Source organism: Nycticebus coucang, chromosome 18, assembly GCF_027406575.1.
Source record: "Nycticebus coucang isolate mNycCou1 chromosome 18, mNycCou1.pri, whole genome shotgun sequence".
Lineage (NCBI taxonomy): Eukaryota > Metazoa > Chordata > Mammalia > Primates > Lorisidae > Nycticebus > Nycticebus coucang.
The window spans coordinates 31,155,447-31,174,105 of record NC_069797.1 but is presented as its reverse complement, the minus strand read 5'-3'; the positions used below and the strand labels follow the sequence as shown (position 1 = coordinate 31,174,105).

Below are 18,659 nucleotides of genomic sequence, written 5' to 3'. Positions count from 1 at the left end.
ACTCTTTTTTTTTTTTTTGAGATATAGTCTTACTTTTTCCCCATGGGTAGAGTGCTATGGAGTCATAGCTCACAGCAACCTCAAACTTCTGGGCTTAAGCAATCCTCTTGCCTCAGCCTCTCAAGTAGCTGGGACTACAGGTGCCCACCACAATACCCACCCAGCTAGTTTTTCTATTTTGAGTAGAGATGTGGTCTCGCTCTTGCTCAGGCTGGTCTCAAACTCATGAGTTCAAGCAATCCACCCTCCTCGGCCTCCCAAAATGCTAGGATTACAAGCATGAGGCATCTCAGCCAACCTTCATCAGCATTCTTGATGAAGATAGAATTGAAGTGGACTTTAATTCTTACATGTAATTTTGCGAAACCATAAGGTAGGGCTGGTTTGTGTCATTTGCTTTTCTTTGTATCTTTTTTTTTTTAGTAGTTTTTTAAAAATATCTTTTCCAGCTGGGCATAGTGGCTCACACCTATAATTCTAGCACTCTGGGAGGCCAAGGCAGGTGGATTGCCTGAGCTCACAGTTTCAAGACCAACCTGAGCCAGAGTGAGACCCTCATCTCTACTAAAAATAGAAAAAATAGCTGGGCATTGTGGTGGGCACCTATAGTCCCAGCTACTTGGGAGGCTGAGACAAGAGAATCACTTGAGCCCAAGAGTTTCAGGTTGCTGCGAGCTATGATGCCATAGCACTCTACTGATACCGAGGATGACAAAGTGAGACTCTGTATCCTAAAAAATAAAAACAAAGTATTTTCCTTCCACTCAGTTCCTCCAGTACGTGGGACTGTATATTTGATAGGTTATTACCACCTTATCAAATATCAATTCATTATTATGAATTGATAATGAAAAATATTTGCTCTTATAATAAGATTATAAACTTTCAATGGCCTGATTATGGTAATGGTTACATATATTTACATATGTGTTAAAATTCACAAAACGATACACCAAAAAAGGTCAATTTTACATGGGTTATTTTTCAAAATAAAAATTTTAAACAGGGAAAAAAGGAAAAACTATAAAATTCAATGGCTGGTCTTAAAAAGAAGAACTATTAATGTTAGAACTTCAGACTATTCCAGAGAAGTGGGGCCTAGTACACTATGCATTTCCTGTCTTTTCACCACTAGTCCTGATGTAGAAGGTCCCAGGATGAGAGCTTCAGTGAACCAGAAAGCAGATCCGAGACCCCAAACAAAACTTGTATCTTTTCCTGTGTGGTGCATATCCACATCTATTGCTTATTGCATAGTCACTGTGGGGCCTATGTGCACCTTGAGATACCTTTGGGGCATTTTTCCTGTGACTTCTCTTTATTAGGCTTGTGCATTAATAATGGCACATCTAATCCATGAAGAATCACAAAGAGATATTCCAAAGAGTTACTTTCTCTACATAGCTACATAGAAGAGATCAGTATAAAAGTTCAAACATTAAGGATACACAAACCAAGTAAAATTTGAAAGGGAGAGAGGCACAGGATTTTATTTTATAATTCTGTGCATATTAACTCAGGGAGTGTTTAAGCCACTAATGCAGACATATCACAAAATCTATTGTGCATCTTTCTATTGGAATGCAGCATCTATAACACGTTTTAAACAGCGGTTCTCAACCTGTGGGTCGTGACCCCTTTGTAACAATGAAAATACATCCTGCATATCAGATATTTACATTATGATTCATAACAGTAGCAAAATTATAGTTATGAAGTAGCAACGAAAATAATTTTATGGTTGGGAGTCACCACAACATGAGGAACTATATTAAAGGGTCGCGGCATTAGGAGGTATTAGGAAGGTTGAGAACCACTGTTTTAAGATCTACTTCGACGTACTTACTTTTTGTATTTAAAAAAAGCTCAAAACGTCTAACTCATCCTTACATGCTGCCAGCACTAGGAGTTGGCAAAATGAAGGGAATGTTTCATTCTTGCTTTGAGTCTTCCTCAGTTGCCAGGAGACAATGGCTTCCTAGACAGCTGTCTATTCATACTCCACACCAGCTGCCACCCCTTTCCTGAGCCAAAACTCTGTGCTTATATTATACTAGGAAATCCCACAGGTGCTTCTTCACAGGTGATATTAGTAATATTAATGATCTTGTCAATCGGCTTTGAATATCAGATTTTTTTCAATCCAGTAAAACAATATGTTAAAGTGAGTGAATAGATGAGGAAAATATTTTTATGGTATTCAAATGACTATTATACTCAATGACATGTGGTAGGACATTGTCCAAACAGGTTCAACTTTTGTCAAGCCTAAAGCATAATGACAATTTATGTACACTGACTAGTTTCATATTCATCTCCAAGCCATACTCTGTTGTATATGTATATATTCCATTATTAAATAAGTTGGCCACCCAAGGGACTATAACAAACTAGTCAACATATGGAGGTGGTCAACATACATGTGGTGCCTGTCTGGTCTATGGAACATTAGGTTAATTTAAGGAGCTGGTGCACGTAGGGAGGTGGTGAACGATGGAGTCCAACTACCTATGGACTGAGACATCAAAGTTTCCTTGAAGGATATTTTTATATTCTGCTCCCTACCCTGCAACTTGATGTTGAGCAAGTCTTTGGTCTACTGTGGCACAGATCATTCCTAATGTGAAAGAGACTGAGTCAAGTTCTCTCCAGTTGTGGCTGGATACCTGGCATACTGTCTGACAAGGTCTAGTGGTCCTAAAGGTAGAAGTATCTGACTATCCAAATTGTATAGAAATTTTTAGAGTTTGCTATATAATTCCATTGATTCATTGTAAAGCATACAGTAGCTAATATCCTCTAAAGGAGATAGGATTTTTCTGTTCATGGAAGTGGTTCTGTGCTGGGTGTGGTGGCTCATGCCTGTAACCCTAGCACTTTGTGTTGCCACCAGGGATGCTATGCCTCCCAGCACCGCAGGAAAGAACCAGGCAGGACACGGATTGAAGTGCTAGCTTGCAAGAGGTGGGCTAACCAGAGGTGCGGGACAGCCCTGAGCCAACAGCTATTTATTAAGGTTATACACAACAGGTGTGGAGAGTTAAAGTAATGACATACAAGGGCTGCATGCGTAAGGATTGCCACGTGCTCTTTCCTCACATGTTCTTTCCCCACAACCCCCATGAAGGAGCACCAAGCATCAATGTTTAACACCTGCTTACTAAAGAGTGACCAATCTTATCTCATTCTGGCACACTGAGTTACTTGGGGGATTGCCCCTAAGTCACAAAACATGTCTAGGCTTGCCAGGAGACTGTCCTGTTCTCAGCGTTTCCTTTTAATGTGATAGGAATCAGTAACTGTCCTTACAAGCGTGGTGTCCAGTCCTCTACAACTTTGGGAGGCCAATGTGGGAGGATTGCTTGAGCTCAGGCATTCAAGACCAGCCTGAGCAAGAGTGAGCCCTTGTCTCTACTAAAAATAGAAAAATTACCTGAGGGTTGTGGGTAGGTGCGTATAGTCTCAGCTACTGGGGAGGCTGAGGCAGGAAGACTGCTTGAGCCCAGGAGACTGAGGTTGCCGTGAGGTAGGCTGACCCCATGGCACTCTAACTCGGGCAACAGAGCTGGGAGTACAGGCACCTGCCACAACGCCTGACTATTTTTTGGTTGTAGTTGTCATTGTTTGGCAGGCCCAGGCTGGATTCGAACCCGCCAGCTCCGGTGTATGTGGCTGGCGCCTTAGCCGCTTGAGCCACAGGCTCCACCCTGCCTTGTACTTTTAATCTGCTTGTAGGTCATGCCTACCCTATATTTCCCAAAGTTAAAAGTTTTAGATGCTTTAGAATTATTTTGATTGACATAAACATCCTCATGAGAGAAGGCAGGCTACTGAAGAGAAATTTTATTCATTCTCTGAACGAGCAACATGACCAATTTCAAATCCATTTGGATCCTATTTGCTGTCTCATATGCAGCGGCCCTGAAGCAAAAACTAGATTTTGTTTCTAAATATGAGCATCAATAAGAGGGAGGAAATTAAGCCTGAGCTGAGAGCTAAAACATGTCGAGGACCTGGTCAGGCAAACAGGGAGAAAAACATTTCAAGCAGATGGAAATATGACAGAAAAGCAATGTGGTGAATTCGTCTTTGGGTCACATAAGAATCTGGAGACACTCAGTACTTCAGATGTGATATCATTTACTTATCTATCCTGGGGTCCTGTTGGACCACAAGCTTTTTTTTTTTTTTTGTAGAGACAGAGTCTCACTGTACCGCCCTCGGGTAGAGTGCCGTGGCGTCACATGGCTCAGAGCAACCTCTTAACTCTTGGGCTTACGCGATTCTCTTGCCTCAGCCTCCCGAGCAGCTGGGACTACAGGCGCCCGCCACAATGCCCGGCTATTTTTTGGTTGCAGTTTGGCCGGGGCTGGGTTTGAACCCGCCACCCTCGGCATATGGGGTCGGCGCCCTACTCACTGAGCCACAGGCGCCACCCGGACCACAAGCTTTTTAATGGTAGAATTCCTGAAGTAGGTGCCAAATAAATATTGGTGTGAGTGACTAGTGAGTGAGTGAGTGACTAGTTTAAAAGTGAGTGCTACAGCTATGATTTAATATTAATAAAAAAATAATAAAATTTTTTTAAAAATAAAAAAGTTAAAAATTTCAAAATAAAATAAAGTGAGTGCTAAAAGAAAGAGCTGGGTGAAAGACGCTGATATAGAATAGAGAGCCACGTAGAGGGAATGAAGACAGACATTGAGGAGAATACAGAGAGAGGGAGAGAGAGAATGCAGCAGAGACAGATAAATAGTAAGGGAAGCCCAGAAAAAGAGGTAGGCAAAAGCAGGGCCTGGGAGCTCTGAGAGAGAAGCAGTAGCCAGATATTTGACTATGAAGCAATTGCACCAGAAAAACTTAGCATTTCCTTTAAAATACTTATTAATCTTCCAACAGTTCAGACCCAGGCCCTTCTGTACTTATTAACTGCTCCCCTGCTTTTATTTTCAAACTTCAAAGTGTGTTTTTGAAGGCTGTTTTCCTAAAGAATTTTGAAGGCCTTATATGGGCATAAAGTAATTACTTATATTTTAGTAGTTTCTTTTGGATTATTAGCAGTATCCAATTTACCAGTTCTTACTGAAAATCCCTTTACACTTCAAAAATCTGTCAGATTGTCTGTTTCTTCTTTGTTTTGAGACAGAGCTCAAGTTGTCGCCCTGGGTAGAGTGCTGTGGCATCACAGCTCACAGCAACCTCCAACTCCTGGGCTCAAGCAATTCTCCTGTCTCAGCCTCCCAACTAGCTGGGACTACAGGTGCACGCCACACACCTGGCTATTTTTTGGTTGCAGCCATCATTGTTGTTTGGCGGCCCGGGCTGGATTCGAACCCATCAGCTCAGGCGTATGTGGCTGACACCTTAGCCGCTTAAGCCACAGGTGCTGAGCCTTTTTTTTTTGTTTTTTTTTGTTTTTTACAGACAGAGTTTCACTTTGTCACCCTGGGTAGAGTGCTGTTGCGTCACAGCTCACAGCAACCTCCAGCTCTTGGGCTTAGGCAATTCTCTTGCCTCAGCCTCCCGAGTAGCTAGGACTACAGGTGCCAGCCACAACACCCAGCTATTTTTTTTTTGTTGCAGTTTGGCTGGGGTCGGGTTTGAACCCACCACCCTCGATATATGGGACTGGTGCCCTACTCACTGATCCACAGTGCCACCCAGTCTTTCTTCTTTGAAAGAAGAACTGCTATGCACTGTGGGGGAAAATTCTGCTTGAAACCAGCAGTTATTATTCTGAGCCATTTGATTTTATTTCAGGCAAACCCAGTTTGGGGTTTGGGGAGTCCTAATAGGGATGAGGAGCAACATAGGAACAATTAAAATCAGTTCTTCCCCCACTCTCAACCTGGGTGATGTAGTTCTAGGTGAGTATAAGGGTAACTATTACAGTTAGGACTTCAGCAGGAGCTGTCAAAGCATCTGACTTTGGCTAGATAAAGCCAACAGACCAAGATATACTCCTAGATAGATTTCTCAAAGATTTGGTCCAAGGAATCAAAATGAACTGGGATGCGTGTTAAGAATGTCTCTCTTGGCTCTGTGCCTGTGGCTCAAGCAGCTAAGGCGCCAGCCACATACACCTGAGCTGGCGGGTTTGAATGCAGCCCAGGCCCGCCAAACAACAGCAGCAACCAAAAAATAGCAGGGCCTTGTGGCGGGTGCCTGTAGTCCCAGCTACTTGGGAGATGGAAGCAGGAGAATCACTTGAGCCCAGGAGTTGGAGATTGTTGTGAGCTGTGATGCCACAGAGGGACAGCTTGAGGCTCTGTCTCAAAAAAAAGAATGTCTCTCTTGGCTTGGCGCCTATAGCTCAGCAGCTAGGGCACCAGCCACATACAACAGAGCTGGCAAGTTCGAATCCAGCCCTGGCCTACTAAACAACAATGACAACTACAACAAAAAAATAGCCAGGCGTTGCAGCGGGTTGGGAGGCTGAGGCAAGAGAATTGCTTAAGCTTAAGTATTTGAGGTTTCTGTGAGCTGTGATGCCACAGCACTCTACCTAGGGTGACAAAGTGAGACTCTGTCTCAAAAAAAAAAAAAATCTCTCTCAGGCTTCTGCTCTAAACCTGGAATCCATCCCTTCAGATGATTTCTGTGTCTAGGGAAGACAAAAGCTTACCACCTTAACCTTACTGGGTCCAACTGTGACATTACAATATGTATGGCACCTTCTGGGGCTATTATTACTAAATACTTTTTTTCTTAATTATAAATTGATGATTTATTATATACATTTATGGGTACAAAGTGATGTTACGATTTGTGAATATAATGTGAAAAAATTAATCAAGCTGATTAGCATATCATCACTTCAAATACTTACATTTTGTGGTGAGAACATTTGAAATTTACTCTTAGCAATTTAAAAATGTACACTACATTATTATTAACTGCATTCACCACCCGTGCAATAGAGCTCACAAAAACCTTTATTTCTTCTGCCTGAGATGTTGTACCCTTTAGCCATTATCTCTCCATTTCTTCTACTCTGCAGCCTCTGTAACTACCATTCTACTCTCTGCTTCTCAAAATAAAACAAGTTTGATTGCTTTTGTATTTCACAGTTAAGTGAGAACATTGGATATTTATCTTTCTTTGCCTGGCTTTTTTCACTTAGCACAATGGTCTCCAATTCCATCCATTCTGTCACAAATGACAGAATTTCCTTGTTTATTAGGGCCAGGTAGCATTCCAATGTGTTTACGTACCATATTTTCTTTATCCATTTGTCTTTTGATGGACAATTAGGTTGATTCTGTAATTTGGCTACTGTGAATACCACCATAGTGAACACAGAAGTGCAACCAATTCTTTGAAAAACTGATTTCAAATCTTTTGGGTAAATACCTGGAAGTAGGATTGCTGGGTCAGATGGTAATTCTACTTTTAGTTTTTAAGTTTTCCATAATGGCTTTACTAATTCATATGCCCATCAGTACTTCTTCAGTATGGTATTTAGTTGGGTAAAATAAGTGCTACCTCTATAGAAAGCCAAATAGTAATAGGAAGCAGCTTATGATTAATGCCAAATTCAGTAAGTGCTGGGGGAATAAGGGATCACTCCAGGCTTGAATCAAGGAAGATTTTGTGTAGAAAAGACAAATACAAAGTTAAATGAGGCTCCAGACTCCTATATTCTGCCATTTGAACAATCTAAATCAAATCCAGGGGTCTTAATAACATGTTTTCTATATCTACATCCTCCAGAGTAGCCAAGATGAAGCAAAGTGCTAAACAGAAAAGAGAACAGAGAGAATGCATAAATGAAGTGAAAGAAAAGGTGGCCAACACTCGGAAACAGGCTCTGCAGGAACAATTTGATGAATGGATTCTAGACCCCAAAGGAATGATTCCCATGGTGGTGGTAAGAAAGGCAGGGACGTATGGTGACGGGTAGGTAGGGTGGGTGATAAGAGGGCAATTGCTAGAATACTGAGCAGAATGCTACAAGCATCTCTTGAAATTTCCAGTCCTATTAAGGTAAGTCAATTGTTGACCTGTCTGGTCCATGATAGTTCGATTCCTTCCATTTCCTCTTGAGCATTAAAAAAAAAAAAAAAATTCTAGCAAAATCTTCATTCTGGCTGAGATTCCCAAACTTGTCACTACAAGCAGAAAAAGATTTGATTTGTTTTTTTGTTGTGTGTGTGTTTTTTTGGGGGGGGAGGAGGGGGATATGTCTGTATCATCTATCATCTATATTTGAACACTGAGCACAGTTAGCTTCAGAGGACAACTATATTCTAAGAGTGAGATATTCTCTCTCACGTATGAATGGATTTCAAAATACTTATTGGTTAGATATAATGCCAAACATTTTCGCTTGAAAGTGAATGATCAAAAATGGACCAAGGAAGATAAGCCACGAGGCGGTGCCTGTGGCTCAGTTGGTGGGGCGCCGGCCCCATATACCGAGGGTGGCAGGTTCAAACCCGGCCCCGGCCCAACTGCAACCAAAAAATAGCCAGGCCTTGTGGCGGGAGCCTGTAGTCCCAGCTACTCGGGAGGCTGAGGCAAGAGAATCACTTAAGCCCAGAAGTTGGAGGTTGCTGTGAGCTGTGTGAGGCCACGGCACTCTACCGAGGGCCATAAAGTGAGACTCTGTCTCTACAAAAAAAAAAAAGAAAGAAAGAAAAAAAAGAAGATAAACCATGATGGGAAGAAAATATTAGCAAAAGACTTTTTGATAAAGGACTGTTATCCAAAATATACAAATAACTTTTTTTTTTTTTTTAGAGACAGTCTCACTCTGTCACCCTGGGTAGAGTGCCCTGGCATTATCATAGCTCACAGCAGCCTCAAACTCTTGGGCTTGAGCAATCTTCTTGCCTCAGCCTCCCAAGTATCTGGGACTACAGGCATGATGCATCACAAGGCTTGGCTAGTTTTTCTATTATTTTCAGAGACAGGGACTCGCTCTTGCTCAGGTTGGTCTGGAACTCCTGAACTCAGGCAATCCCCTTATCTCAGCCTCCCAGACCGTTAGGATTATAGGTGAGAGCCACTGCCCCCAGCCTATATACAAGGAACTCCTAAAACTCAACAATAAGAAAATAAACAGCCTGACTAAATAAAGGACAAAAACCCTGAATAGATTCCTCACCAAAGAAGATACACAAATGACAAACATAAAAGGATGTCATTAGGGAATTGCAAGTTAACAGCAACAAGATAACACTATGTATCTGTTAGAATGGTCAAAATCCAAAACACTGACAATACCATATTCCAGCAAGAATTTGGAGCAGCAAGAACTCTCAATCATTGAGGGTGGGAATGGAAAATGAAAGAGTTTGGCAGTTTCTTACTACATTAAACATATTCTTCAGAGACAAATACTGAATTATTCCATGTATATGAGGTATCTAAAGTAGTCAAATTCACAGAAACAGGAAGTAGAATGATAGTTTCCAGGGGCTAGAAGGAGGGAAAGGGTGAAGGGAAGTTGACATTTAGTAGGTATAGGATTTGAGATTTGCAAGATGAAAAACCTCTGGAGAAGTGTGAATATATACACATATACTTACATACATATACTTAAGGATGGCTACATAGGTAAATTTTATGTTTGTTTTTTTTTTACCACACACACACAAAACAAAACACACTCTTGATATATGATCCAGCAATCGCTTTCCTTGGTATTTACCCAAATAAATGGAAAATTTATGTACACACAAAACCCTGCCCATTGGTGCCCATAGTACAGTGGTTATGGTGCCAGCCACATACGCTGGGACTGAAGGGTTGAATAGCTGAGCATTGTAGCAGGGGCCTGTAGTCCCAGCTACTTGGGAGACTGAGGCAAGAGAATTGCTTAAGCCCAAGAGTTTGAGGTTGCTATGAGCTGTGAAACCACAGGTTTCGAGGGTGATGTGGGGTAAGACTCTGTCTCAAAAAAAAAAAAAAAAAAAACTAACACGTTGAATGTTTATGGCAGCTTTATTCATAATATCTAAGAATTGAAAGCAACCAAGATATCTTTCAGTAGATAAATCAATGAATAAACTGTGGTACAGCTGTGCAATGGACTATTATTCAGTGCTTAAAAGGAGTGAGCTATCAAGCTGGAAAAGACAGAGGAAACTTAAATGCATATTACTAAGTGAAATAAATGAATCTGAAAAGGCTACATACTATATGATTCCACATATATGACATTCCGGAAAAGGCAAAAGAACAGTAAAAAGATCAGTGATTGCCAGGGTAAGATGGGAGGGAGGAACGAATAAGCAGAGAACAGAGCATTTTTAGGGCAGTGAAATTTTTCTGTGTGATACTATAACGGTGGATACATGGCATTAAACATTTGCCGAAGCCCCTAGAATGTACACTATCAAGAGACCTTTAATGGAGACTATGAACTTTCAGTGATAATGATGTGTCAGTCTAGGTTTATCAATTGTAACAAATGGCCTGGGTGCAGTGGCTCAAGCTTGTAATCCTACCACTCTGGAAGGCTAGAGTGGGAGGATGGCTTGAGGTTAGGAGTTTGAAATTAGCCTGAGCAAGAGTGAAACCCACCATCTCTACTAAAAAACAGAAAAAATTAGCCGGGTGTAGTAAGGTGCAGCTGTAGTCCCAGATACTTGGGAGGTTAAGGCAGGAGGATCACTTGAACCCAGGAGTTCAAGGTTGCAGAGATCTATGATGACACCACTGCCCTCTAACTGGGGCAACACTGTGCCACCCTGTGTCAAAAGAAAAAAAAAATCCACAAATGTACTACTCTGGTGCAAAATGTTAATAGTAGGGAAGGTTGAGGCTGTGTGTGTGTGTTTATGTTTGTGTGTATTGGGTGTAGGTGTTGAGATGGGTATATAAGAACTCTCTGTACTTTTTGCGCAATTTTGCTGTGAACTTAAAAATTCTCTAAAAAAAAAAAAAGTCTAAAGGGTGGTGCCTGTGGCTCAAAGGAGTAGGGCACTGGCCCCATATGCTGGAGGTGGCGAGTTCAAACCCAGCCCTGGCCAGAAACTGCAAAAAAAAAATTAAAAAAAAATAAAGTCTAGCTGGGCGCGGTGGCTCACGCCTGTAATCCCAGCACTTTGGGAGGCTGAGGAGGGAGAATCGCTTGAGCTCAGGAGTTCGTGACTTGCCTGAGCGACAGTGAGATCCCGACTCGTGAAAAAATGGAAAAACCCAGCCGGGCGCTGCGGCGAGCGCCTGTAATCCCAGCGGCTTCCGGAGGCTGAGGCAGCGGGGTGCCCGCAGCCCGAGTCTGAGGGTGTGGTGAGCTACCACGCCCACTGCACTGTGCTCAGGGGCATAGGGTGGGACCCTGTCTCAACAACAACAACAAAAAAATAAAGTCTAAAAATGAACCAAGAAAAATGCTGAAATTTTGTTTTTAGTAATTAAAGGATATGAAAGTATGGAGGGTTTCTTATACTACCAAGCTGGTTGCCAAAGGTGCGTTAGCGCCATCATGGTCAGTGGCTGAGGGTTGCTAGAAATGTCCCCTGTAGGGGATCCAAATGGGATCATTCTCCCATTCTAGTCCTCACACAGAAAGGTTGGTAATCCCTGAGAATATATATATGTAAAAAAGCATTTTGTATACCTTGACTATTCTATAAACTAAAGATGAATTACTATTTCTGTCCTTGAGTTGAAAAGATCACCCAGGACTTAAATGGCTTTTAGTTTAAAATACAAAACATGTGGTAATTGAAGAATAACATATGGTTTCTTTTTTTATTTGCAGATTCAGAATGTTCTTCATGAATTTTTTCAGAATACAGAATTTGATCTTGGTAGGTCTTCCTATTACTTTGGTATTTTTATTTATTTTGTCTTTTTGGAAAGGGTAGAGAATGCAGATGAATGGTCAAAATGGAGACAGAGGTTATTCAAAGCTCTTATAGATGTAATTAGCCTTTTCTGGACTTACCCGGTAGACAGTGTAGAGAAGCAGAGAAGCAATTAGAGATTTCAATCCTTTTAATCCAGTGCCTATTTTGCTACCAGTATTCTATCATACCCTTTTATTGTTCTATGACATTCCTAGAAAATATTACTTATGTACACAGAATTGAAAAAGAAATACATAATGTTATAACTGTGATATAAAGAAAAAATACAAGGGGGCGGCGCCCATAGCTCAGTGGGTAGGGCGCCGGCCACATACACCGAGGCTGGTGGGTTCAAACCTGGCCCAGGCCTGCTAAAACAACAATGACAACTGCTACAACAACAACAACAAAAATAGGCAGGCATTGTGGTGGGCACCTGTAGTCCCAGCTACTTGGGAGGCTGAGGCAAGAGAATCGCTTAAGCCCAAGCGTTTGAGGTTGCTGTGAGCTGTGACACCACAGCACTCTACCCAGGGTGATAGCTTGAGACTCTGTCTCAAAAAAGTAAAAAATACAAGGAACGATACAAGAAAATTGTATGTACTACATTTTGACATATAAAGGCTTTGTTACAACTTCACCTAAAAGATGTAATGGAGTAGTCAGAAGTTTCTACCAATTTATAGTGAACGTTTAGATATAGGAAAAGTAAAATTTATATACAATTGACTATTTGTAGTTGACATTTGAAATAAGGGCAAAATGAATGGATTTGTATACAAGGTCTAACAATTACGTTCTCAAACTCATCCTAGAAAAAGTGCTGTACACCTCATTGCTGACTATCACCATGGTCATCTTTGAAGTACTGCCCCTGGGAAGCTATGCGCTGACACCAGCATGTAGTCCACCCTTCAAAGCAATTTTGGAGCTCCTTTTCTGGAATAACCATCAGAGCTGTCATTGTACGGCACCCAAAAACATGCAACAATAATGAATGCCCTTCAGCAATACATCACCATACATCCACACAAACACAACTATAAGACACTGGTATATCAACACAACTATCAAGACACTGGTATATGGTGCTTATTTCCGTTATGTTCGTTAGCACTATATAAAACAGTTGTGTATAGTGCTTATGTTTGTATAGTGCTGACGAGCATAAACACCAAGTGGCAAGTTTATGAACTTAATCATCAGGCTTTTCTACAACAACAATTCTGATGGTCATTCCAGAAAGAGTTTTAAAATTGCTTTCAAGAGTGAACTAGATGCTGTCACTGGTGCATAGTTTCCCAAGGGGAGTACTTCCAAGGTGAAGTACTTCCATTATTCAGCAATAAGGTCTGTAGCACTTTTTCTAGGCTGAGTTTGCAAACATAATTGTCTAACCTGGTATACACATAGAATCCCCATAAATAGCTACAAATGCAGACTGACACAGGTGTGTTGTATTAGAGTTCAGAGACAACTTTTTTCTTTTCTTTTTTTTTTTTTTTTTGGCGAGTCTTGCCCTGTCACCAGAGCTAGAGTGAAGTGGCGTCATCATAGCTTACTGCAACCTCAAACTCCTGGGCTCAAGCTATCCTCCTGTCACAGCCTCCCATGTAGCTGGGACTATATCCATGTGCCACCACACCTGGCTGATTTTTCTTTTTTCTTTTCTTTCTTTCTTTCTTTTTTTTTTTTTTTTGTAGAGATGAGGTCTCAATCTTGCTAAGGCTGGTCTCAAACTCCTGGCCTCAAGCCATCATCCTGCCTCAGCCTTCCAAAGTGCTAGGATTACAGGTGTGAGGCACCACATCCAGCCAGAGACAATTTATAATATTACTTTTTATTACACAATTTTTTTAAATGGCACACAACTCTTAGTAATGTTTCAGAATGAAACAAAATACGATCCTCCTTCAAATTTTCACAGTAGTTACATTCTTGGACAATTCAACAGCAAAATTACACTCTGTCTTTATATATATAATAGAGTTGTGTTCTAGATTCAAAACTAATATGAGCTTTTTCACCAACTTAAATGTCTCACAGGAGAGAGAAAGTCTTTATTGTACAGGAATTACAGGAGTTCTGTCTCTACCCCTAACCCCCATCGTTGTGGCAAAAACTTACCCACATATTTTTACTGTGTTCCCTGGAGGAAAGGAGGACAGTCCCTCTTGTATGGAGAGCCACAGATTTTGATGCTTTTGCTTTCAGAAAGATTTCTGTATGTGAAATTAGGTGAAAAAAATAGACTTATTCCATAAAGAACTAGAGTTTGGGTCCTGAGCTTTACACAATTTTTATCCAATTAATTTTTTAAAATATATCAAAATACGGGTTTTTAAACTTAATGCCAAGAACACAGTATTTTCTCTTCATGTGAAGTTGCCTGGAGTAGATCCAATGTTCATCATAATACTTCCAAATCCTCTTCTCAATTGATTTTTTTTAATTGATTCTTTTTTTTTTTTTTTTTTTTGGTAGAGACAGAGTCTCACTTTATGGCCCTCGGTAGAGTGCCGTGGCCTCACACAGCTCACAGCAACCTCCAACTCCTGGGCTTAAGCAACTCTCTTGCCTCAGCCTCCCGAGTAGCTGGGACTACAGGCGCCCGCCACAACGCCCGGCTATTTTTTGGTTGCAGTTAGGCCGGGGCCGGGTTTGAACCCGCCACCCTCGGTATATGGGGCCGGCGCCCTACCGACTGAGCCACAGGCGCCGCCCGATTCTTTTTTTTTTTTTTTTTTTTGAGGAAGTCTCACTTTATCACCCTTGGTACAGTGTCATGGCATCGTAGCTCACAGCAATCTCCAACTCTTGGGCTCAAGAGATTCTCTTGCCCCAGCCTCCTGAGTACCTGGGACTACAGGTGCCTGCCACAATGCCCAGCTGTTTTTAGAGATGGGGGTCTCACTCTTGCTCAGGCTGGCCTCGAACCTGTGAGCTCAGGCAATCCATGCACCTTGGCCTCTCAGAGTACTAGGATTACAGGCATGAGCCACCTCACCTCGCCCAATTTTTTTTTTCTGTACCGCATCTAAGATCCTCTCACAGCACACCAGTTGAAATCATTGATCTAGACTGTTTTTTCTTTTTCTTTTTTTTTTTTTGTAGAGACAGAGTCTTACTTTGTCACCCTCAGTAGGGTGCCATGGCGTCACACAGCTCACAGCAACCTCCAACTCCTGGTCTTAGGCAATTCTCTTGCCTCACCCTCCTGAGTAGCTGGGACTACAGGCACCCGCCATAACGCCTGGCAATTTTTTTTTTTTTTTTAATGCCTGGCTATTTTTTTGAGACAAGATCTGGCTCTTGCTCAGGCTGGTCTCAAACCTGTGAGCTCAGGCAATCTGCCCGTCTCAGCCTCCCAAGTCCTGGGATCACAAGCGTGAGCCACCCACATTCTCTGGGTTTTCTTATTCAAATCCATGACTACAGCTTATGACTCAAATCTATAGTCCCATTCCAAACTTTACCCAACTTCCAGGTCTTTTTGAAAAAATCTACAAGTGGTAAGTATAAAAGTGTGTAAACTGCAGATCAAGATAATCATATTTATATAGATGAAAACAAAAGATATATGTGTTTATGTATACATATGGAAATGCATAGGAAGGTTGCTGGAAGGATGAGGACCAACTGTTGACAGTGGTTACTTATGAGGCAGAGGAGAAGGAGAGTGCTCGTGGGGCTAGGACTAGTTTTGCTGTTTTTATTTGCATATATTATGAACATATTTATATATTATTTATTGAATTTAAGAAACATTTGAGGCCAACTGCAGTGGTTCACACCTGTAATTCCAACACTTTGGGAGGCCAAGGCAGCAGGATTGCTTAAGGCCAGGAGTCCAAGACCAGCCTGAGTAACAACACAGTGAGAACCTCGTCTCCACAAAAACAATTGGCCAGACCACGTGCCCAGACCACTCTCTAGCTACTTGGGAGTCTAAGGCAGGAGAATCCCTCGGGCCCAGGAATTCAAGGCTGCAGTGAGCTATGATCAGGTCACTGCACTCAAGACACTATCTCAATAAAATAAATAAGGCCTGGCTTGGCGCCCGTAGCACAGTGGTTACGGCACCGGCCACATACACTCCTGCTGATGGGTTCGAAACTTGCCTGGGCCAACTAAACAACAACAACTGCAACAAAATATGCCTGTAAGTCACAGCTACTTGGGGGGCTAAGGCAAGAGAATCACTTAAGCCCAAGAGTTTGAGGTTGCTGTGAGCTGTGACATCATAGCACTCTACCAAGAGTGACATAGTGAGACTCTGTCTCAAAAAAAAATATATATATATATCAATAAATAAATAAATAAATAAGGCCGAGCTTTGTGGCTCATGCCTGTAGTCCTAGCACTCTGGGAGGCTGAGGCAGGTGGATTGCTTGAGCTCACAAGTTCGAAACCAGCCTGAGCAAAAGCAAGACCCTGTCTCTACTAAAAATAGAAAAATTGAGGCAAGAGGATCACTTGAGCCCAAGAGTTGGAGGTTGCTGTGAGCTATGACACCATAGCACTCTACTCAGGGTGACAGCTGGAGACTCTGTCTCAAAACAAAAACAAACAAACAAAAAATCAATAAAATAAATGAATAAAAACATTAAAGACAAAGTTTAGGGGTATTTTTTGCAGTTTTTGGCTGAGGCTGGGTTTGAACCCGCCACCTCCAGCGTATGGGGCTGGAGCCCTACTCCTTTGAACCATAGGTGCCGCCCAAGACAAAGTTTTTGTAAGAAAGTTTGTAGAGGTGTTTTGTTTTGGTACTCGCTAGCATATATACTAGTATAACCCAGCACAGATGTTTTCATAGTATTTTATACTTTTTTTCTGAGACAGAGTCTGGCTCTGTTGCCCAGACTAGAGTACAGTGTCATGGTCATAGCTCACTGTGACCTCAAACTCCTGGACTCAAGCAATCCTCCTGTCTCAGCCTCTTGAGTCTTTTATACTATTGTTGTTTGTATTTATTTCTGCCTTATACCGCCCTAGTCATTAAAAATATAGGCTCATTTCTCTAAGTATTTGAGTTACTTAATTAAATTGAGACTTGCCTGAGCGAGAGTGAGACCCCAACTCCTAAAAAAATGGAAAAACCCAGGCAGGCGCCACAGGGACTGCCTGTAATCCCAGCAGCTTCCGGAGGCTGAGGCAGCGGGATACAGCCCAAGTCTGAGGTTGCAGTGAGCTATGCCACCATGCATTCTGCTCAGGGGCATAGGGTGGGACTCTGTCTCAACAACAAAATAAAGCAAAAAAAATTAAATAAATAAATAAAAGCCAGGAAAAACAATAATTTGATAGCAATTGGGATGTTATCCAACTGTATGCCATTAATTTTATTGTAATTATGGATAAACATTAGTTAAGAAATAATTTTATGTTCTTCTTTCAAAGCATTATAATTAAATATCATATATGAATGTATTACAATCATACTAACTAGGAAATAATCTTTATTCCATAAATAGAATTACATCGCAAACAATTGCCTATTATTGACTCAACAGAACGAAGATTGAACAAAATGGAATTTTCAGAAGTAAGAAGTTACATTATTTAATATTTGAATCAAATTATTTTGCCAGTTACAACTGTCTTTTGGTGGCTGTCAAACATAACATTAACTTTAAGTTAAGGGAAAGTATAAAAATTTATTTTATCAATTCCAAGATACACACTTAAAAATATTTTAACTCCTCTGAAATTAAGTTACATCTTCCAATCGAAGTATCTTACATTTCTTTTGATGACACTCATGATATGAAAGTGTGAAAAACTTCCACTGACACCTTCTGGTAAGATTAAGAAAATCTAGCTTTCTTATATTTGAAATATGGTTATACAAATAATAGCAAGATCTAAAACTTACAAGAACTTTTCTATTGGCCAGCCACCGTCCCAAGCTAACAATACTCTCAGCAACCCTTATCTTTCACTGTTCGAGATGAAGATAGCAACGTCCAAAAAGGTTAAATAACTTGTGTACATGCATGGTCTCACAATAAGTGGTACTGGGTAAATTTGTATTCAGGGAGTTTGGTTTCAAGGTTTATATAATATTTTATCTGAGAAAGTATGATTATATTATAATGGAATAAGTGAAAGAAGCAATTTAACGATACCAGAGTCCTAAGTCTTACATAGCCCACTTTTATTTTTGTCATGTTTCTCTATTTCCCCTTATTTTTCTCTAGTGTGTCCTAAAGTTTTTCTCTTTCTCCTCTCATGCACCATTGCTGAACTGAAAATGAAGAATATGTATTATATACAGTTTCAAGATTCTGTAGGAAGGATTTCTGGAATCATTTTTGAAATGATTATTGTATAAATAAGAATTTGGAAAATTCCAACACAGTTATGTTCTGTGTTTTCTTAGATTCTATTTGGCATCTATTAGTCATAGGCCAAACTAATGGCCAAAGTTGTTATAGCTCCCTTATGATCTAGAACCCATACTATGGATCAGCTTCTTGCTAATTCTGACACTTCAAAGCAATCTTTCTCCTGCTCTAAATCAACCCAGGGCCAGGTACCATACAGAGATAGCCCTTGTGCTCCAATGGCTGCCAGAACTATTTAAACTAGCTAATCCTGTGTTCTTTGTGCTGCCTTCCCTTGGATTTCTTGAGGAAACCCCAATAAAAACTCTGACTTAGGCTTTCCCTTTGTTCCTTTCTGCTGCTGTCTCCTGACCAAAACCTGGTGCTTTCCCAGTGGTTCTGCATGGCATGGCAACCTCCCTTCTCTCAGAAATTTTATGTAATAAAAATCTTTCAATGGTCTTAGCCTCCCCATATCATCCCTCACCCACCTCTACAAATTAAAAGCCCAGAGATACAAATGAGACAAGCT

General features: G+C 41.0%; 1 protein-coding gene across 1 annotated transcript in view; it reads left to right on the top strand.

The window, feature by feature from the left end:
• Window positions 1-18,659, top strand: part of EFCAB5 (EF-hand calcium binding domain 5) — a 135,378-nt gene that overhangs the window by 26,010 nt on the left and 90,709 nt on the right. Inside the window, 3 exon segments of the mRNA XM_053570868.1 lie at window positions 7,714-7,870; window positions 11,714-11,762; window positions 17,276-17,346. Of these exon segments, the coding sequence (XP_053426843.1) occupies window positions 7,714-7,870; window positions 11,714-11,762; window positions 17,276-17,346 (277 nt within the window).